This window comes from Truncatella angustata, assembly GCF_020726525.1.
Source record: "Truncatella angustata strain MPI-SDFR-AT-0073 chromosome Unknown BKA67scaffold_2, whole genome shotgun sequence".
In the NCBI taxonomy this organism is placed as follows: Eukaryota; Fungi; Ascomycota; class Sordariomycetes; order Amphisphaeriales; family Sporocadaceae; genus Truncatella; species Truncatella angustata.
The window spans coordinates 5,620,447-5,641,088 of NW_025763382.1; the positions used below are offsets into that span (position 1 = coordinate 5,620,447).

The following is a 20,642-nucleotide window of genomic DNA, read 5'->3' on the forward strand; positions in this document are numbered from 1 at the left end:
TCAGATCATGCCTCGTAGATGGTGGCCAGGAGCCCAGGTCGTGCCAGCGCCAGCGCAAGAGTGCGGCCCTGCCAGCGTCGGTATGGCACAGCGACAGAAAACCAAGAAAACTTTGGTGACGATCGCAACAAATCAGTGTAGATACAGAAAGCCAAGGTTAAGCCAGACTACATACGGCAAGGCCTCCGCCAGTGATGTCAACATCTGCAGGTGGGGCTGTAAGCGCCATGGAGAGAATGCAACGTGGGGTAGTATTTATTGCAGCTGTAAATGAGGCTAAGAGCAGACCTGAACTTGGAAGGATTTGAATAGGTAGGTGGCGAGGGGTATCAAGAGTTTATTTCGTGTTCGGCAAATCAGCCTGTACAGTAGTGGATGTATCAGGGAAGGAAGCTAGCAGGGTCATATCGCATTATTACCATGATGCCATGGTAAATGAATCCAAATTCATCTTGCAAAGAATAGGTGGCAGGGTGGACCACGCCGACGTTGAGTGCCGACCTCGCCGATGAGAGTCTCGGTGCGGCATAGATATCGGTATGCTATAGTAACCCGTGGGCGGAGAGTGTGGCACCGTAGCAACAGGCAAGATCTGTGTCACGATCCCCATCGCAATATGCACGATCTGTGTCACGGTAGCAGTAAACAGCAACGACACGGACGGTTTGAACGTTCAAGGTGAAAACGATACCCACACTAACAGGAAAGAACGACTAATTTCGGGACCGCCTAAGTAATCTAATCAGGGCGATCGGTCTACAACTAGCCCCCCCCCCCCCCCCCCCCCGCAGGTGATGTGCGTTAGCTTCAACCAAGTTGTTGTGATAATGTTATTTATAGATGGGCTGAAGGCCCTGGTAAAAGCACAATTAGCGGGGCGGGCAGTTGCGAGATGGGAATAATCACTTTACAGCCAACCAACGCCTCCAAATTCTTTCTAGCAGAACCTACTCGCTATAAGCCACCCTACAGTATGCTCTTGGGCTTTGTCTCCTGTTCTGGGCCACTCAGTGCTCTCATATATCCAAATGTTATGAAGCAACTTGCCCTGCCATCTTTTCTCGCCCATGGTACCTTAAAGTTGCCAAGGCGCTATCCGTTCCAGCCATCTATTCACCTCAGTAAATCCGGATGCACATCGTTCTTCTCGATGCGGTGGCGCATATTGGTCGCCGGTATCACAGTAAGTATTTGTGCGGATGCGTAGCCCGCCAGCATGCAATCTTCTCCCATGCATGCCTTGAGATAGATGATATGATGTCTGGTCAATCGTGGCTGATCTGAAAATTCTGCAGTTGGCAGTTCTTGGTAATGCCGATTATCCACCAAATGCATCCAATAATGCAATGCTACACATTTGCTGCAACTGCAATCCTTTGATCCTCCAGAATAAACGACTTACTAAGGAATGAACCATGGCAGCAGTGAGCTAGCGATGAGATAGCCACCAATATCTACAGGCTGTCATTGGTTTCCGTGACACACCTTTCGAATCACGTCCAATGAAATAGCATATGGTCCCAAGGGTGCCTTGCCAACGATTTACCGACCCAATGGTATTTGGCTAGTCTAGAATAGTTTTTTTTTGGCAGACATAGTCATTGTGGCAGCTGTTACTGCTGACGTCAACCCTGGCCCTTTGGACTTGAATTGGCAACATATGGTCGACTCAGAGTATACTGGGGTATATGTCAACACTTGCGCGGTGCTAATCGTTGTTCGATACCAATAAGCTGACAGGTTCGTGTGACACGTTACCAATGCAACTCTGTGGACATTTCACGACCACTCGATATATGCTGTACACGGACCTCTCTTCTTTTTATACTCTTCACCTCGTCCATCTGTTCACTTATGTAGACGTCCACGTTGCTCTGTCCTCAGGTAAAATACTTTTACAATGAGTAGCACGTCGGCCCCAGGGTCCTATATAAAATCATCAGCTATGTCGATGCCTCCTAGAGCCGTGCTCTTGGTTGTGCCTGTCACCACATTCTTCATATTGGCGATTGCTTGCATCGGCCTTAGACTATGGGCGAAGCGCATAAAGAAGACCTCACTTCGGTTTTGTGACTACGCCATTCTTGTCGCTGCGGTGTTTGCAGCAGGATATCTTGGAATTTGTTGGCTAGGTGAGTAAAGGATGTGGCGAGAGACGGAAGGAGGACTTTGTCATTTTCCATGACAATGGAATGGTTGACTAATACGAGCGTATAGTGGTTGACCGCGGCGGCGTCGGTTATCCGCTTGTACAAGTATCACCACCAGCGCGGGCACTTACCCAGAAGGTAAACTCATGCTAGAATCTTATGAACCCCTGAGCAGCCCTGGCTAACTTAATCATCAGTCGTTCGTTGTGGCATGGCTTTTGCAATCGTGGGGCAACACATTCGTACGCCTTTCCATTCTCGACTTCATCGCGCATGTATTTTCCGTGAAGAAGTTTCGCATGGTAGTGTATTTCTTTGAAGCGTGCGCGATTGCATACTTGGTTGGCTGTACAATCACCTTCTTTGCCGTCTGCCGTCCGATGAGGTACAACTTCTCAATCAACCCAGTCGAAATACAACAATATTGTGGCGACCTAAGTCTCAAGTTTCTCCTGAGCGCCATCTTCAACCTTGTTCTTGACGTCTGCATATTGGTGCTTCCTATGCCTATGCTATTGACGCTGCAGCTGAACATACGTAAAAAGTTGTCGCTCGTCTTCGTCTTCAGTCTGGGTATATTTGTATGCTTTGCTACAGCATGGCGTACGTACAATGTCGTCAAGTTTTCCACGCCGGAGGCCAAGATGAACTTCACCATGACCGTTGTCGAAGACGCCCTTTGGTCTGGACTCGAAATCACTCTTGGGATTATCAATGCATGTCTGCCCGTCATGCCCCCAGCGCTCCAACAGATGTTCAAGGCTCCTTTCCTGAAACTCTTGACTTTCTCAAGTAGACCCGCCAGCAAGCCCTCCAAGTTCTCCGACTCGGATATCAGTGCTACCTCCGGATCCTCGGGCAGCAGAAAGTCCTGGCTACGCATTGGCGGCGCCAAAGGTGTTGGGAGGGGAAGCGACTGGAGCGAGACAGCACACTCCATGCCCGTCATAAGGCACTCTGTAGACGTTGAGTCGCGTTCGATAGATCAGATTTCGACAGACAGAATGGGCTCGACCACAAGACTGGCTACTAATTCCACAGTCTATCAGTACCCTACTGTCAATCAATATCAGCTCAGCAGCAAGATGGAATCGCAAGGTCAAAACGCGCCACCTAACCAACAGTGGTAAATTAGAGATCGAGGTTTTTGGATAGGCGGATCGATCAAAAATAATGTTCTTGTAATTGTCTATCATCTCAGGATAGTATAGAGTTATACTATATAGCGCGTCTAAATCCTTGTTATTTTGATATAAATAATGATATATTCCTTTCACATTACGAAAATACAGGAGAGGAAACGCATGATTGTAACAAATTTCATGTTGGAAGCCTCTAATTTACATTAATATTGATGCCATCAACATAAAACCAGGAGACTTTGCTTGGCTACTCCTCGTCCTCCACCACGTACATCTGAATTTTGGACTTATCCAAGAATGTTCTCTCGTGTTTATCCAGCCTCGCTTGGTTTTCCGGCTTCTCTGCTATCTCCTTCATCTTCAGGAAGCCATCCTTGTTTTTGAATTCCAAATACCCAATGCCATCGTAAAGTGCATCCGCAGGGCCTTGGACTTGTTTTGGATAATGATGAATGTGGACGTCCGGATAGACATCCCCCGCGATCTCCTTGAGCAGTTTGAGATGGTGAACGTCCCACTGCTCTTTGAACTCTTCAATAGTGATGCCAGGTGCCTTCACGGCAAGCATATAAACGCGGAATACCATTGCAATGTAGATTGTAGTTGACGGGTGGCGTACGAAAAGTTATATGTTATGATGATGGAACCTCCAATACAAGGGTGAACAAGATCCTAAAGTACAGAGGAATTGTTTTTGAAGTAACGACTTGTGCGTATAAGTTTATCACACCAGTGTCGACACATTTATCATTCGTCCAAGTGCAGGCCATCCGTACCCGCACAGTTAGTTTTCGGGATTCAACAACATTATGCTCCAATTCCACTCATCCAGCAGCGCTAACAGACCGGCGAACCGATCGCTTACTTGTTTAGTCCCGATCCCCGTCACCATTTCGGCATCGCCGCGCTGCTTGCACAGTAGAATACAGAATTGACCGAATATGGTCACCGAAATTGTTCGCATATGCATTATTGTAGAACCGTCGGCGACCGTAGAATATCGGCCGGCACAAACAGTAGGTATCTATGTAATGGATATGCAAAATCTCTAGTTGACGCACATGGCTTCTTCAATATTCTTGGGCGGCGATGCAGTTACTCGGCACTGTAATTAACACATTACTCATGAAGCTTTTATCAATCCCGTACTACTGGCAGTAAATAGAAATCTTGGCGGATAACACTGACACTCAAATCGCTATACACGCAATAATTATTGGAGAACTCCGCCACTCACCACAGATCGGACCAATTCCTATAATAATATACTCAACACGTGATTTCCAATATGTTGTCAACTAGCTATTACCTCATTATTGTCGTGTTATGCGGATTGTTGCTCGCTTTGCAACGGAGGAGAGCGACTAAGAGACAATTTGCGGGACTACCACGGGTTGGAATTGATCCAGGCTTGTTGGGTGTGCGGTTGAGAGCCGCGAAGGATGAGTTTTTTACCCAAGGGCAGAAGCTATTGGAACAGGGCTATGAACAGGTGCGTCTAAACGCTCATCACAACGCGACTTTTCGTGTTAACCAAGTGAAACACTGCAGTACAAAGACACGCCGTACATCATTCAAACATGCGACAACGAGCGTCTCGTCATCCCAGACAAGTACATTGAGGAACTCAAGAATCTTCCAGACACCCAGATCAGCTTCAAAGAAGAGCTGTTAGAAAGATTCATGGGGAGATATACCAGGCTTAATGCAGTCAGAAAAACGAATATCCATCGTGACATTGTCAGGCACCAGTTGACAAAAGGTTTAGGTATTACTACCGAGCGCACCCCAGACTTGAAGTTATGTTAGACTAACCAAAAACTACTCAAGGTGACCTATTGCCGCAGATGAAAGAGGAGGCAGACCTGGCCCTGAAAAATGTCCTCGGTGAAAGCAACTCGGAAGGTAATCATTGAACATCACCATGACATGCGACTCCTACTTGAATTTTCTAATACGCTGACCGGTCATCAGATTACGTTCCCATTAAAGCGTCGTCCGTCATCTTCGCTGCAATCGGCCAAATCACCTCTCGCCGGGTCATTGATGAACCCGCCATCTCGCGTGACCCAGTATGGCTCGAGACCATCATGGGCTTCACAGCCTCTGTCGCCATATTTTCAATGACCATGAGACCGATCTCGCCTACCCTACGCCCCATAGCTCAGTACTTATTGCAATGCGGTCGAAAGCTGCGCGCCGACATTGCCCAAGTAACAAAGCTTTTGGCGCCAACAATTAAACTTCGTCAACAGCATCTCGCAGATAATAATTCCAGAAGCTCGGAGAAAAGCGCCTATCCGGTAGATGAAGATAACCAACCACAAGACTTCGTACAGTGGCTAGCTGAGTCCGCCCAGGGATCGGATGCACAGCCCGAAGCCATTGTCATGAAAATTCTGTTCCTCATCGTCGCAGCAATGCACACAAGCGCCATCACAGCCATCCACGCCCTCTATGACCTATGCTCCCACCCAGACTTCATGAATGAGCTGCGAGCCGAGGCTCTTGAAGAGATCCGTCTCAACGGCTGGTCAAGCACCGCCTTACTGCGATTGCGGAAGATGGACAGCTTCCTCAAGGAGAGCGGCCGCGTCAACTCCGCTGGGATCGTTTCGTTTCAACGTTTGGTGATGGCACCCATCCGACTCTCCAACGGCTTCGTCATCCCGGCGGGTACACATATATGCGCCGCTTCCGACGCACGCTCGCGCGACCCCGCGTTGTACGAGTCGCCGACTGAGTTCCGGCCCCTACGGTTCTATACGCCATCCACTGGTCCGGATAAGGAGACCGACGCCGCGAATTTGTTCAGTTCTGTTGCATCAGGAGACTCGTGGTTTGGAGCGGGTCGGCAGGCATGTCCCGGTAGATGGTATGCAAGTGCCCAGATCAAGTTGGTCCTGTGTTTGTTACTGGTCGACTACGAGATCAAGTATCCGAAGGGACAGACGGAGAGGCCGAGGAATTGGGTCAAAGACGAGAAAACGGGACCAGATATGGAACAGATGATCATGGTTAAACGAATGGTGGATGTTTGAGATGGTGGATCAATGTTGTTGGATGTGGCCGGCATACTTGCACTGAGCTTGATAGTAACGTTTTTCGGTAAAAAGAAAAAAACACATTTCGCCCGTGAAGTAGGAGTTAGTCTCTAAACCCTCACTACCCTCCTGCTGATTATGCAAATCTATCTACTCATCTAAGGTACAGAGTGCATAGTTTTTATCCGGTGTATCACGGCAGACCGCTAGTGACGACGTCAAATCTAATCTAGCCTAACCGACGAGAAAGGTCTGTGTCATGTTAGAGCAGACAGAGGAGTCCCAAATTCCACAAGCTCGATACCTCCGCGAGTGATCACGCCGCCAGCGTCTTCTTGATTATCAAACCCAATATCACTAATCAAAATTTCATGTTCCAGCTGTCCTAGAGAAGTTGAAAGGGGACTCCGGCAAAGGAATTCAAGGCCACAATCGATCCGCGCGGCAAATCGCTGCACCTCATTCGACGAGAACAGCGATGTATCGTACTCTATTCGTAGGGTCAGAGACGAGGAACCGACAGCGGAAAACTCAAACATGATGCCGAACTTCGCGCCTTCGGTCCAGGACACTACAGGCTCAATTCCAGGAATGGCTGCTTTCAACGGTGGCTGTCCAGCAGTGCTAAGCTCGTGAAAAGTGACCATAGCGTCGAATAACGGATGGTTCGGAATTGTGGTTGCTGCAGCTGCTTGCAACCGCACGTCATCTGACGATGATAAAACGTTCATCAGTGAATGCCATTCAATACTGTGGCTCAGAGCTAACTGGGCAGACTTTTGGACTGCCTCAAGGAAACCTGCCACTGGGGCTTCCCCAGAGTCATCATCATGCTGGTCCGACTGCCTTCGAATCCGGATCGGTAGTGGCTGCAGAAAGAGTCCGATTGTACACATGTCATCTTCCTCCCTTCCGAGCCACGGGCTGCCGAGAATCAAGTCCCGCTTTTTCGGGTTATCAGCTTGAAGGGCCAGGGACACGAGGGCCAAAGCTATCTGATGGGGTGTAAGGTGCAGTGATTGCGACAATGCTGCAAAGTTCGACATTGTACTTTTCGGGAATCGGAATAGCAATGATTCGCCGGCGTATGAGGTACGTAAAGTTTTAATATATGGCGGTATTGAGAGAAAATCGACGCCAGATAAGTATGATCTCCAGAAGGTGACCGTGGCTTGGTCAACTTCGAGATGCCAGCAAGTCGTGTCCTGATATCTCTTTGATGGAACCCAAGCTACTTTATCGGAATTGATAACTTCGACATAGGCAGCACTCAGCTCCTCGAAAAGGCGGCTTAGAGTTGTATAGTCACATATAATATGACTCACGCAAACGAGCATGTGACATTTCGAGATTAGAACTCGGATTGGATGTTCCGTCTCAAGAGAGAACTCTGTGTTAACCGCAGCTCGAACATCAAAAGTATCCACGTATTGAGCTTTAGGCGGCTCAGTAACATAGAATCTATCCGCGATAGCTCCTGTTTTGGTCGTTTGTCGAAACCTGCAACGAAGAATCGAATGTCTCGCAAGGACCATGTTCCAAGCTGATACCAGCGTCTGATGACGATCAAACGAACTGTCGAAGGTAGAGACATGAGAAACATTGAATGACGAAGTTCCAAGGTTTTGTTGATATTTCGAGAGCCACTGAGTTTCTATAGGCGATAGCTCAGTGTCCCCTAAGGTCTGTCGGGGTCGGTTACCGGCGGCCAGGTTATCTGCTTTCTCTCTCCTCAGTAGTTCATCGATTACAAATGCTAAACGAGATATCACGGGATTTTGGATGATCTTTCGTACTTGAAACCGTCTTTTGATGAGGCAAGAAATCCGACCCGCTAGTTGTATCTGCAAGATAGAATGACCACCGAGCGTCGTTAGATCCGAGTCTTGGTCTATAGATATGCCCGGATCGAGTTTCATCAAGTCGCAAACTGCATCCACTACCATCTTTTCTGTCGTACTCATAGCTCTCTTTTGAGGTTGGTATGCACCAACACTATCCGAGATGCTTGTGTTCATCATAGCTTCAATCGTTTTGTAATCGAGCTTACCAGCCACGGTGAGAGGGAACTCTGCCATACTGATGATCCTCCGGGGCATGGCGTATGGGGGCAAAACATTACCGAGGAATGTTTTTGAGTCAAATGCGACTTCTCCATCAACCAAGGTTGGTGTAATTTGGCATGCTGCAATCAGGTGATCGCCACGTCGGAAAACGGCGGCTCCTCCGCATCCAGGGATGGCTTTCACGATTCTTGTTTCCAGATCATCAAGGTCTAGCCTATAGCCGCGTAATTTGATTTGACGGTCTTTGCGTCCAATAATACAAATCTCTCCGGCGCTATCCCAATAAGCATAGTCACCAGTCTTATACATTTTTTGCCCCGACTCCGGCATGACAGAATCGTTAAGGAAACGATTCGCGCTCAGTTCCGGTAGGTCTATGTATCCATGGGCTACCTGTATTCCCGCAAGGTACAACTCGCCTACTGCACCAGGGGGTACGAAGGATTTATTTCGATCGAGAACATAAATTCTGCTTGATGGATTTGCTCGACCAAGGGTAACACGCTCACATGGACGTAATCGTTTTATCGTTGCACCACATGTTGCTTCAGTCGGGCCGTACATATTATATAACGAATGATTCCTGCTCCACCTCTCTGAAACAGACTGGGGAACGGCTTCACCAACAAGGTAGACCTAGGAAGAGTTCGTTAGTCTTGCGTCTTGGGTGACAATAATCTCACTGGATCGTGTATCGACGTACAGTCTGTAAACGTGGATATGTGTTAGGGTCAAGCACTTTCGCGATAGACGGAGTCAGAATCGCAGAATCGCTATGCTTCAGATGCGAGAAGGGGTCATCCTGGTTCGTTGGCGATGCTAGACGCAACGCGGCACCATGAGTCAAAGCCGAGAAGATTTCGTGAATACTTCCATCAAAGACCGGAGACATTATTTGGGCAATGACGACGCCTCTTGTAGCCCCAAGGCGAACGATCCGGTCTTTCTGGAAGGCCACCAGACCTTTGTGAGTACATTTGACGCCTTTCGGCTGTCCCGTCGAACCTGATGTGAAGCAGATGTATGCAAGGTCATCTGGGCGAGCGATACGCCTCCTGGGATAGTTTTTAGAGCCGTCGCTTTGCATTCTGTTGCCCTCCGCCGCTAGAATGTCATCGATGGCCATAGTCCGACATGGAAGTGATTCTATATCGTCTTGTTCCTTGCTACTACTTGAAGGAAATAGTACGGCGCGTGCACCGCTGCGTAAAAGGTTTGCTTGTCGCATGGCGGATGGTGCTGAGGGATCCAAGGGGGCGTAGACTCCGCCAGCCTTGAGAAGACCGAAGATTGCAATGAGCCAGTTCACCGATCGGTCAGCATAGACACAGACAATCTCATTGGGCTGAATCCAACGGAGTTCGTAGGCTACGACAGCAGCGGCCTGGTCAAGGTCCTGGTATGACAGCTTTCCAGTGTCCCCGTGATATATCGCCGTATCTCTAGATTGTCTCGCTACCACATTTTCAAATAATGTCACCAAATCATCACCTTTGGAGTAGTCATACGTTTCAATAGAACCGCAGTTACTCCAATTCCTCAACTTCCCCTCCATCTCCTGAGGCAGGGATGTATCAAGTATGGTTGGCACCAATAGTCGCTCATCACTGTCTTGTAGGAGATGACTCATAATGTTCTGGAGTATAGAACCCACGTTGATCATATCTTCCTCTGCGTAATGAGCTGTTGAATAGAACACCCGCAAGCGAGAATTCTCTTCGATCACAAGATTCATTGGTATTGCAGATTGCATGTCTGGGCGGTTTTGGTCTGCTGGTACTGGTTCTCGAAAAGCTTCTCCTTCGTCGCACTCGAATTGTGTTGCCATGATAGAGCTAAACGTCTTATCGGAGCTGTCGGAAGCACTTGAATGTTGAACATTGGTAAGTTCAAGGATGTCATGATGTACCCGACTAAGAAACGTTTTCACGGAGATCTCGTCCTTGCCTTCGGCTGTGACTGACACGAATAGCGGCAGTATAGTAATCAAGGGCCCAACCACGTCAAAAGCACCTGGAATTGGTAAATCGCGGCCTGAAAATACCAGACCAAAACAAACTTGGTCGGCATCCATAAATTTGCCGAGGGTCAGAGCCCATGCTGCAGCAAAATACACCGTGCTGGTGAAACCTGTACGTTTCACGGCCTCTGCCATCAGATTCTCAGGAAACTGGATTGTGATGGATCTTTGTGAAGGTATATCCGTTGTTTTGGCTTCCCTTTGAGGACTAATACGTAGCTCTCCCACCGCACCGGTGAATTGCTCACGTTTGGAATCCCAGAAGCGTCTTGTCGACTCTCGTCTTTCTTCTCGCAGATCCTGCAACGAGCGCACCGCCTCCTTAAAAGATGGACCCGCGGCAATGCTCATTGCTCCTGCGTGCAAGTTGCGCCTGATTTTACCACGCAGAACACGAGCAGAGTAGCCGTCAATGAACGCATGATGTATGCGCCAAATAACGTCAATGGATCGATTTAACTTTTTCGAGTGCGGAGGCGGAGATAACGGCCAGTGTATAAGTGTAAGGCTGCATACAGGACCATGTGCATTGGTCGCGTTATGAAGTTCCCTTTGGTGCTCAGTTTCAGTCGTTACTTGAATCACCTCGCGAACCATAAGTTGCTCTGGGGAAATATCTAGCTCGTGAGACAGGTCCTGGAAAACTGGCTCTGCCAAGATCGTACTTGTCCATATGTTGCAAACTTGTCGAGTATCCCAACAACTCCCATAGGACTCATGCACAGTCAAGATATTGAGTCGTTGGTCGGAAGATGTTTCACGAAGTAAAAGAAGCTGCAGCTCCGTCCATTCAGTGATGTTGACCCTGTCTAGCAAGCTTTTTGCAGTAATTGTTTCTTGGTCGCAACGGAACGAAGGCATATTTGTCGTTTCTTGACCAGTCGCCGTGATTCTGCTATATGTGGAGGATAGACCCTCTCCATCAGTTTCTTCAGATACTGCTTTGGTAAGCACTATCGATGAGGTAGAAAATGAAGAAGGTGGAGACTGTAATGGCAGTGTAGGTTTTGGTACGAGCTGCGCCAAATTTGCCGCTTTTGTTATGACCTCTCTCAATGTCGCGATACGCAGGAATACGCCGGCAGGGACCATAAACCCTCCTTTCTGGCATTCCGCGGCGACGAGGATAGCGGCCAATGAGTCGCCGCCCAACTTGATAAAAGTGGTGATATCCGCAATGTTGTTGATCTCCACCGTGCTGACACCAAGTACTGTAGATACCGCTCGAGAGATAATCGAGACAAAGTCGTTCTTGTCATATTTCTTTCCAGAATTGTCTTTCATCTTGTCGGTGTTACTGTGGGCACTTGCATCTAACATTACCGTCGCGTGAATGTCCATACGAATCAGTGAAGTAGACTGTCACTATGTCGGTAGAGCGGGTAGCGCCAAGTCATGGGTGCCTTCAATACTACTTAATGTCAGCAGCTCCCTGGTCACGTCATGTATTGATGAGCAATGCCATAACATGATATTTCACACGTAGGTAGGGAAGGAAAGGATGTTCGATGACAGGTGACGGAATGGACAAGGTTATTCTCGTGAACCATGCTCAGGTAACAGAACGAACATCGTCCCAAAAAAGCATATTTCGTATATTCCTCTCATGCTTAGTCGGTAGATTAGCTGCAGTAGACAAAGGACTTGGTAGTTGAGCCAATGGTAGCGCTAAGGTTAGAGCCTACCATTTTACTGGGTATCAGTTTCCGTTTTTGGAAGTATCGGGCCCCGGAGAACGCGCCGACTGGGGCCGTTACGTCGGTGGCCGATTGATCAACAGCCATGTTCAGTCAACCTGAGCATTGATTGGCATGTTGAGTTGTTAGTGCTTACAATGTTGTAGTCTGTAATATATCACTCTCGTCGTTCGCATATGCGCGTATTTCACGGAAGGCGCATGGTATTCTTCATACGTAGTAGTACTACTACTTCAACACCATCATGGGAATCCTAAACGTCGCAATCATTGGAGGTAAGATTGGTCACTCTACTCCCGGCTGCCTGACATCTATAGTCACTCGCATAATAATAAGATTAAACTAGAATAGCTGGCCCTGCCGGTCTCACATTGGCAAAATTATTGCAAAACAAATCCATTAATTGTACGGTCTTCGAAAAAGACTCTGACCAGTATGCAAAGAACCGCGGCGGTTCGCTGGATCTACACCCAGACTCCGGACAATCCGCCTTGAAAGAGGCTGGTCTTCTCAACGAGTTCCAAAAGCTTGCCAGGCCTGAGGGAGAGACTCTACGAATATTCTCACCCGATGGCACCGTACTAATGGACGAAAGTAGAGGTGAACCAGGACGTCCCGGAGAATTCGCTAACAGACCTGAGATCGACCGCCGACAGCTGCGCGACCTTCTTCTCGAGTCGCTCACGCCTGGCACCGTGCACTGGGGCTCTAAGTTGCTCAAAATCAACACACAGGAAAACTCGAAACTGACTCTACTCTTCATGGGTGGTACTGAGGAACATGACTTCGACTTAATTGTCGGCGCTGACGGGGCGTGGTCCAAAGTTCGACCTAGTATCAGCGAGATCCAACCATTTTACGCGGGTGTAAGTGGTCTAGACTGCCGCATCCCCGACGTGGATGCCAAACATGCAGAGCTGGCGGCGCACGTCGGAGGAGGCATGTGTCTCAACCTAGGGTCGAATAAGGGGCTTATGTGCCAGCGAAACGGCGACGGGTCGATTCAAGTTTATGCTTTCGCCAGGCTACCGAGTGACTGGTACTCGGCATGTGGTATTGACTTCACCCATCCAGATGCACGGAAGCAAGTCGTTGATGCGCTCTTTCCGGAGTACAATAGCCTGCAAAAGTCTCTAGTGCTAGATAGTCATCCGGATACCGTAGGGCGGCAGCTGTACATGCTTCCCGTTGGTTTCCAGTGGCCGCATAATCCAAGGTGAGCGATGCCACATATATCACAAGTGATCTTGGCTGAATCATGTCGCTAGGATCACACTTATAGGCGACGCAGCTCATCTCATGACTCCGTTTGCTGGAGTTGGTGTCAACTTGGCCATGAAAGACGCATTAGAACTTGCGCATGCCATAATTGGGAGTGCGAATTTTCATGAAGACTTGTCGTCATGGAGTGGGCACCTTCACAAGTTTGAAGTAGACATGTGGGAGCGCGCAGAGCAGAACGCAAAAGCTACGATCATGTACCAGGATTTATTTTTCCATGAACGCGGCGGTATCGCCATGGTGGAACATTTCGCAAAGAGGCGGATGGAAGACGAACAGAAGTCGCAGTCTGGGGACCAAGAATAAAATGAAAGAATTCTCCTATTTTTATTTAACTTAACTCATGAATTTACACAGCGTGAACTTTGGAGCACCGAAATAGATAACTTCCGTATAAACTATGTCAGCTCGTCAAGTTGTATAAAATTGACAATTGATGCATACGAGGCCGAGCCGAGTCCAGGGGCCGATCGGTAACTCCGAATCGGTAGGAAGGAAAGGCAACAACCAACCACCACGGGTTGTTTGGGGCGTACAAGCGTACATCTAGGGTAAGAGATTGCATACAGAATGTTTTAATACACGAGCCCTACCGCATACCCAATTAAGCCTTGAGCTTTTATTTCCGTGATTTTCAGAATCTTCCACGATCACCACTTCGCCACTTTTCGCCACTTTTTGAACGCGGCCTGTCTATACACACCATATTTTCCAACCTCTAATTTCGTAATTTTGCAGCAACTTCTACATTAATTGAGTTCTCAAATGCACTAGTTCTTGCGTTAATGCAACATGGGTGACAAGCAACAAAGCCAATATTGGATGGAGAGTCAGGTGGAACGTAAGCGCCTAGCCAGTAATCACTATATAGCGAAAGATGCCATGGGCGGCACACTTGTTCGCGCGCCCGTCGACTTCTCTCATCCAGTCAAGGTCCTGGATAGTGGCACTGCAGACGGTGAGTTTTGTAATCATGATACATGCTTCATTTTCCATTTCTTCCACTGACCATTGCGGAATCCCAGGGACATGGCTCCTCGATCTCGCATCTTCTCTCCCACCTCTGCCTGCTGATACCAGTAAAATGCATGAGTTCTACGGCACAGACCTGAACCCAACCCCTTTCCCCGATTCCCCGCCGCCCAATGTGTTCTTCACCGTCCAGGACATCAAACAACCTTGGCCCCTTTCCGAGCAGGGCAAGTACTCCCTTGTCCACCAACGTCTGACCCTTTTGGGCGCCGGTCCCTCACCGGCTACTTCGGTCTCTCATCTCTACTCTCTCCTTCAACCTGGCGGCTGGATTCAGCTTTGCGAGGCGACCATGGTCTTCCCGCCAGAGATCGTGAACGAGAAGCGCACGCCCGCATTCTGCGACCTCCTCCGACTAATGCAGAGCGTCGCAGAACACGTGGGTGCCGCGTGGGAGATTGGTGGGACGCTAAGAGGTCTGCTAGAGGAGGTTGGGTGTACGGATATCAGCGATGAGGAGGTTGTGCTGAACATGGGGCGGACAAATAAGGACGATGGTTTGTGCAAAGATGGTGTTGAGAGTTGTGGACTTGCTGTCGAGGGACTGTCTGGGTTTGCAAAAAGTAAGTATTGTATTCTCCAGCCATGGCACAATTGTCGGGGGGTAGGAAGATCTACGTTGCTAATCAAAACTGTTACAGCTTTCGCGCCAGGCAAACAGCCTCTGCCAGCTGAAAGATATGAGAGTTTGAGAGGGGACTTGGTGAGGGAACTTAGCGAGGTAGGGTCGGTCTTCCCGCTTAGGATAGTTTGGGGACGCAAACCACAATGAATGATCATTTAACAACGTACGCATAGAAATGGCCAAAACTCTTAACGTTTTGCTCTTAAATAAAACATTTAGGAGCAGTAAGCTCGTCAACGTGTTTATTGCGAACGGTATTGTGCGCTGTACAACCAAGTTTGACCATTCACAATCACAAGTCGTCGCATAGTCTTTGAAAAGGTTTTTAGTACTATGGTATTCTGATACATCGTGTTATTCGACTCGGGCATTAATATTCTGCTTTCATGAGGCGCGGTACATATAGGAGAGTGAACTTTTGTGTATAGAACCAGTCCATTTCTATTGAGTCGTATGATGAGGCCACTCCGCTCTACGCTATCAGTAAGGCACCTTAAAAGATAGCCATGTCTAATTATGATTCAAACTGCTGCTGATGAGCCATGTTCTGACAACTCTTATGGTGTTTTTCACTTGCAGCACAGCCACCGAAAATGCGGCGGATGAGACCAGGGATTGCATCTGGGCTTTATATTCGGTCTCGTGCCGATTGATGGGCATTGATGGAGGTAATCCCGTTCATCACCTTTTGTGCTACTCGTGTTGCAAATGCCCACAGAGGAAATGTAAACCGGTGAAGTAAAGCACATTGACGGTGTGTAGTGCGGTATCGATATCTCGTTGAGTCGATATCATGTCTAGTATTGTGGTGTTGCTACAACTTCGTTTCAAACCGACGGGTTGGCAGTCCTTGAGGACACAACAGGCGGGTCCTATATATCCAAATCCTCTCGAAGCATTTTTCCAGACTGTACTGTAGGTCTGATTGAACGAGCTTAAACACTGCTAATCTTTCGATTGCCTGTCCAAGATTATTAGGAACTTTGTAGTAATTTCTCAAACTTGATACATACGTGCTGCGATAATGACAACAAATGCGCATTCGGTAGCTTCTCAAGAGCCATTAAAGCTCTGCACATTTCTACTCGATAAATAGTAGTCTGCTCAAGGCCAATATGTTGCGTTTCATTATAATCGTGATACATGCCTATCGGTCTCTAGAAACAACATGATTGACGAAATGGTTAAGCTGGTACCTCTATCACAGTCCGGCATATTGGAATTCAGGGTATCCGTACGGATACGCTATACATTATGTAGCTTCTCCTAATGGGGCCTCGTTTTCAGCCTGACCAGTAACTGATGTCTTGCGCAATAGCAGAGGCCTGGGAATGAAATTGGTCTGGCTTTTTTCATAAATGCTTGAGAATATGGGCTTCACTTCGCTTAAACTGCTCGAGCGATATACATCCGCCATCTGGTCTGAAATCCACTCGGCTTGCATCGCTTCGATCTGTTCCGCCGCAAGGGATCGTGGTGAACGTTCCAGAAAGACTCTACGAGGCTCCATGGCAATAATACTAGAGACTGGAACACTCCATGAATGTGTCGAGCTAGGTATTCTGATGACATGGCATGTCAATAGTTTCCGCCGGTGTTTCCTTGGGATTCTCGAAAGTGTCCAGTTACTGGCTGCTCCCGCTAACTTGTCAGCCCGTGAATTGCCCTCGATGTCTGTATGAGAAGGCGCCCAGTGAAACTCGATGGGGATATTATTCTCGTTGAGTGTGCTGATCGGTTTCATGAGATTGGCGAAAGTCTCTTGTGAAAACAGAAACGGGATAGTTCCTTGCCACATGAAGTCATGAATGAAGTATAGGGCTGCTTGGGAATCTGTGATGATAAGTACTGTGGGGTGTACAGTTGGGTCGTGCAAGGTAGTTTGAATCTGCGAGACCGCGATTTCCAGTGCTAGTCCAATGGCATACAACTCGACTTTATCCGGCCGGTTACTACCGATAATGCCATATGATGCATCAGACCAGCTGGAGACACCATCACCACCATTTCCTAGGATGCTTTTATATGTGACAGCCGCTCCAGCGATGTCAGGGTCGTGCCCAGTTCCATTGATGGCGGCCATATCGGTATAAAATACAAGGCGCTGCTTCCCAGGCTGCCATCGAGGGTTTGCCACTTCACTTGCAAAGAATGCTGCGCTCAAATGATCTTCGATGATAATCCGCGGATTGTAGTCCTTTGACGAAACCTGTGGACAGAACTTGAATTGACCTCTTCTAGCACATATCCAGCAGCAGCTCTCGTCCACTTGTCTATATTCTAGAGAAGAAGGCAGCTGTCCAGACTTTTGGACGCTAGCCAGTTGTTGCTGTATCCATTCTCGCCTCCTTTTGCGAAATGCGTGTGTGTCACGAGTGTCGTCGTCTTGGGGTTCAAGGCCCGATATTTGTACCAGCAAACCGTCCGGTGGAGATGACACTGTGCCACGGTGATCATCAGAGTCTGATATTACCTCACTGTTCAGATTAAAGATATTCTGAGTCTCTGCTGACATGCTTGACACCTCCATTACGAAGTCCCCCGTCATCTCGAGATCCCAAGACGGTTTTCTGAAGATCACACTTAATACCACACAACTGCAGATTAAGCGGCAGCAATAATGCCTCTTATGAATACCACCACCTAGTCATATAACCGTTTAGATTGGAATGAGAACGTAGAGCATTTGTCTTGCTGATAGATAGTGAAGACACGGCGGTCCAAAAGTAAAGTCGCTCGTTTTAACGAGCTCCTAGCTGTGAAGGGTTTTGTGAGACACTGTGATGCACGAGAAGTCGCCGGAATAATCTTGTTTTTCAAATTCAAAAAAGAAAAAAAGAAAGAAAAAGGTTTTGGCTGGGTTATAGAAGCATTTGCGTCGTTTGTGACGAACAAGTGCAGATATAGTTCTGTGAGAGTGTGGTTGAGCCAATTTTTGAAGCGACTAACCATCGGGGGGTTGATTATCTCAGGTCTCCAGACGTTATCTCACATCGCTTGGCAGGGCTGCGTCTAACTCTTCGAGGTATTTCCGCTGCCGACCTATTTCAGGATGATCATCGTGACCTACAACTGATGGCATAAATAATTGAGCGATGCGTGACGAATAGTAACGGTTACGTGGCTGGGGAGTCACCCATGAGACGGCGGGGGTGTACTCCAAAAACCGTGTAAACTTATGAATATGGAGTTCATCACTTTCAGATTATTACATGTTCTGTTTTCTGGAATATTAATTTAGTAGCGTATACAATCGGGAACTCTGCAGTTTCTACCGATTGAGCAAATGTGAGAACGAATCGTCTTATCCCCACGGCATTAGAGATGGCCAATCAGGAGCAATAAAGAACAACTTTACATCATTTTAGGTTAGTGGATTGTGGGCGTGGGTAGACTAGGTCTTGTTTGCATACGACCGCTGATGAACCACGCATGGTTCAAAAACTCAACCTATTGCCTTCAACACCTAACATCATAGGATGCGAAGTACGCAATGAGCTATCCTGCGCGGCTCTTTACAACTCTCATCCGCACACACCACATCACCTCGCGCAAGAAGCTCCACCGTGTGAAAAAGGCTGCATCGCATCGTGGTATTCCCTATGTCTTGGTCAGATACGGCGGGTCCCCGGGCATCATGTATGCCGAGTGCCGGGACGAATCATCCCTTAACAGCTGGGTTAGCACGGTACATGAGTTGAGATACAAGGACTTCCAGTGCGTACAGAAGCCCACAGCAGAGACGGTTCTGGCCCAAGGAAACGAGGACAGCATTGGGGGCAATGCACCATTCAACGAGGTTGAAAGTGTTGCGGAGTTTGGGACAGTAATGGAGCGAAAGGGCCTAGAGAGATGGTGGAAACTAGGCATGGGATATGAGAAAGCAAAATAAGGGCATGGAAATATGTCTGCTCGCATTGTCTTTCAATAACGTGTTCGATAAGCCTGCTTCTTAGCACAGCTACATCAGCACATCACCATTACAAAGAAGATGGAATATAGATATATTTTATTGCATGGCAAATAGATTGGCCAAGGTACGCCTGTCCGTCTATTACTACCCAAGTCTGACTGCGCCCGAGTCGGAATGTGCTGACGCATGTAAACTCAGCCGTCGTAACGCAATATCGTATGTAGAACTGTACATCTGCAACTCCCGAAAAGAAAAAGAAAAAGAAAAAGAAAAAGAAAAAGCCGACTGCCAAGATCATGCTACAGTACCACGCTATGCGACTCTGCCGAGCTCGGGGGCTTGAGAAATAACACCTATCGGTCATTTAAGCCCAATCCTCTAGCCAGTAAGCATCTCGCTGCTCCAGCCGATGCTCTCGAGGCACTTATCGCAGACGAAATTGCGAATCTCAAGAGTCTCATTTGTATAATCTGGACAGTCCGTCTTGAGGGCAAATTGCTGTTTCCGCGCCGTTGGACAATAGATCTCGATGTATTGCTCGCTGTTTATTTTCTTGCACCCTTGACAGACTGTTTTCAACTGTTTGGATGGACACATTATGCCTGATATTGGGTCATTCAATGCCGGCGCTACGCTTTTGGTCAAATGATTTGCAGCAACGGAGGCCAGCGGTGGTAACTCTGTGTTGTGATTTCAGTGCTGTTCGACCGTTCTGAGGAAAGTAAATCGAAAATAGTGCCGCTTGTCATATGCCTTAATGGATATCGTGAGGAGCTCAAAATTTGATCATGCTCTTGAAATTGAAGTTGTATATAGATACAGGAGATATACCGTGTCCCTATAATGAGCCCGTTTACAGGTATATATCCATCGTCGAGCTCGGAGCTATGTTCCGGACATTGCATACTAAATCAGCACTGTCTGTAAGAGTCGTCTTTACACTACCTCACAACACAATTTGCGACAGCGCAATCCTTTGTGAATGCTGTCTTGGCGATAGGCCATGCCTGTCTCGTTCTCCCTGATGTAAGATGTATATCAGATATGTGGAGAACGGCGGATTGTTATCTCCGGTTCGTCAAACTGTGCTTACACCATCGAGATCTCGGTGGAAATCCGATGGGAATAACCTCTCATGTCAAGAAACAGACGGTGGATCTAGATAACCACGGGAAGCTGGGGTGTGGAAAGAAAAGCATCTCCAGCGATGAGGCTCGAATGATGTCATGTTAGAGTCCTGAGGCTTGCATTTTGAGTTTTAAATCAGCAGCACGGAGCCCCGATCCCAGCGAGAGTATCACAGCAATTGCAAGCGCTCCAGACACGTTCTGCGGGCAACAAAGGCAGATTGCAACTCCGATAGGGTGTACTGTTCAGCCGCAAACATAGGAGTCAATAGTTTCCGGAGGCAGCCAGCTCACGTGCTTTGTTATGGTATTGATTTGGAAAGCGTCAATGCGTTCCTCGGAAAACAATTGGAGCGAAGTTGAGGCACTGTGACTGATTGGTCGTACAAGCCGAGTGCCGCGTGCGGTCAATGATCGTAAGATTAATATTACAGAACCTGTGCGCGCGCGCAGACCTGCAGTTCAGCTCCGGAAAGCAATGGCACAGGGTCGAGTTTCGGCCAGTGACAAAGGAAGGAATTGACAAGGCGTAACGGATCCCGAGG

At 48.0% G+C, this 20,642-nt stretch overlaps 8 protein-coding genes across 8 annotated transcripts; 5 read left to right on the forward strand and 3 right to left on the reverse strand.

Moving 5' to 3' along the window:
* Positions 1-1,945: 1,945 nt before the first annotated feature.
* Positions 1,946-3,280, forward strand: BKA67DRAFT_656166 (uncharacterized protein; the record flags this gene model as incomplete). The annotated part of the gene is made up of 3 exons (XM_046106901.1): positions 1,946-2,132; positions 2,218-2,288; positions 2,348-3,280. The coding sequence occupies 3 exons, from the start codon at positions 1,946-1,948 to the stop codon at positions 3,278-3,280; spliced, it is 1,191 nt and encodes a 396-aa protein (XP_045962164.1).
* A 115-nt stretch (positions 3,281-3,395) lies between these two features.
* On the reverse strand, positions 3,396-4,068 carry BKA67DRAFT_556750 (uncharacterized protein). The gene has a single exon (XM_046102181.1). The coding sequence runs from the start codon at positions 3,876-3,878 to the stop codon at positions 3,540-3,542; it is 339 nt and encodes a 112-aa protein (XP_045962165.1). The 5' UTR covers positions 3,879-4,068; the 3' UTR covers positions 3,396-3,539.
* Positions 4,069-4,580: 512 nt separating this feature from the next.
* Positions 4,581-6,333, forward strand: BKA67DRAFT_533114 (cytochrome P450; the record flags this gene model as incomplete). The annotated part of the gene is made up of 4 exons (XM_046099656.1): positions 4,581-4,784; positions 4,844-5,060; positions 5,123-5,197; positions 5,267-6,333. The coding sequence occupies 4 exons, from the start codon at positions 4,581-4,583 to the stop codon at positions 6,331-6,333; spliced, it is 1,563 nt and encodes a 520-aa protein (XP_045962166.1).
* Positions 6,334-6,593: 260 nt separating this feature from the next.
* On the reverse strand, positions 6,594-12,206 carry BKA67DRAFT_533115 (uncharacterized protein; the record flags this gene model as incomplete). Its single annotated transcript, XM_046099657.1, has 3 exons — positions 6,594-9,038; positions 9,106-11,781; positions 12,108-12,206. The coding sequence occupies 3 exons, from the start codon at positions 12,204-12,206 to the stop codon at positions 6,594-6,596; spliced, it is 5,220 nt and encodes a 1,739-aa protein (XP_045962167.1).
* Positions 12,207-12,337: 131 nt separating this feature from the next.
* BKA67DRAFT_635417 (uncharacterized protein) lies at positions 12,338-13,771 on the forward strand. Its single transcript, XM_046105655.1, has 3 exons — positions 12,338-12,394; positions 12,471-13,335; positions 13,388-13,771. Exons 1-3 carry the CDS (start codon positions 12,364-12,366, stop codon positions 13,704-13,706), a joined length of 1,215 nt encoding a protein of 404 aa, XP_045962168.1. The 5' UTR covers positions 12,338-12,363; the 3' UTR covers positions 13,707-13,771.
* Positions 13,772-14,051: 280 nt separating this feature from the next.
* Positions 14,052-15,274, forward strand: BKA67DRAFT_556756 (uncharacterized protein). The gene is made up of 3 exons (XM_046102182.1): positions 14,052-14,358; positions 14,426-14,995; positions 15,074-15,274. The coding sequence occupies exons 1-3, from the start codon at positions 14,193-14,195 to the stop codon at positions 15,202-15,204; spliced, it is 867 nt and encodes a 288-aa protein (XP_045962169.1). The 5' UTR covers positions 14,052-14,192; the 3' UTR covers positions 15,205-15,274.
* An 881-nt stretch (positions 15,275-16,155) lies between these two features.
* On the reverse strand, positions 16,156-17,950 carry BKA67DRAFT_556760 (uncharacterized protein). Its single transcript, XM_046102183.1, has one exon. The coding sequence runs from the start codon at positions 17,603-17,605 to the stop codon at positions 16,310-16,312; it is 1,296 nt and encodes a 431-aa protein (XP_045962170.1). The 5' UTR covers positions 17,606-17,950; the 3' UTR covers positions 16,156-16,309.
* A 189-nt stretch (positions 17,951-18,139) lies between these two features.
* Positions 18,140-19,251, forward strand: BKA67DRAFT_556761 (uncharacterized protein). Its single transcript, XM_046102184.1, has one exon. The coding sequence runs from the start codon at positions 18,551-18,553 to the stop codon at positions 18,947-18,949; it is 399 nt and encodes a 132-aa protein (XP_045962171.1). The 5' UTR covers positions 18,140-18,550; the 3' UTR covers positions 18,950-19,251.
* Positions 19,252-20,642: the final 1,391 nt, after the last annotated feature.

Excerpts from the sequence above, each read along its gene's own strand:
- BKA67DRAFT_556750 (XM_046102181.1), bottom strand. The coding sequence starts at position 3,878 with ATGGTATTCCGCGTTTATATGCTTGCCGTGAAGGCACCTGGCATCACT.
- BKA67DRAFT_635417 (XM_046105655.1), top strand. The coding sequence starts at position 12,364 with ATGGGAATCCTAAACGTCGCAATCATTGGAG. Across the intron at positions 12,395-12,470 it reads AAACGTCGCAATCATTGGAG|CTGGCCCTGCCGGTCTCACA; the intron begins GTAAGATTGGTC and ends AAACTAGAATAG. Across the intron at positions 13,336-13,387 it reads CAGTGGCCGCATAATCCAAG|GATCACACTTATAGGCGACG; the intron begins GTGAGCGATGCC and ends TCATGTCGCTAG.
- BKA67DRAFT_556756 (XM_046102182.1), top strand. The coding sequence starts at position 14,193 with ATGGGTGACAAGCAACAAAGCCAATATTGGATGGAGAGTCAGGTGGAA. Across the intron at positions 14,359-14,425 it reads GGATAGTGGCACTGCAGACG|GGACATGGCTCCTCGATCTC; the intron begins GTGAGTTTTGTA and ends GCGGAATCCCAG. Across the intron at positions 14,996-15,073 it reads ACTGTCTGGGTTTGCAAAAA|CTTTCGCGCCAGGCAAACAG; the intron begins GTAAGTATTGTA and ends AAACTGTTACAG.
- BKA67DRAFT_556760 (XM_046102183.1), bottom strand. The coding sequence starts at position 17,605 with ATGACGGGGGACTTCGTAATGGAGGTGTCAAGCATGTCAGCAGAGACT.
- BKA67DRAFT_556761 (XM_046102184.1), top strand. The coding sequence starts at position 18,551 with ATGAGCTATCCTGCGCGGCTCTTTACAACTCTCATCCGCACACACCAC.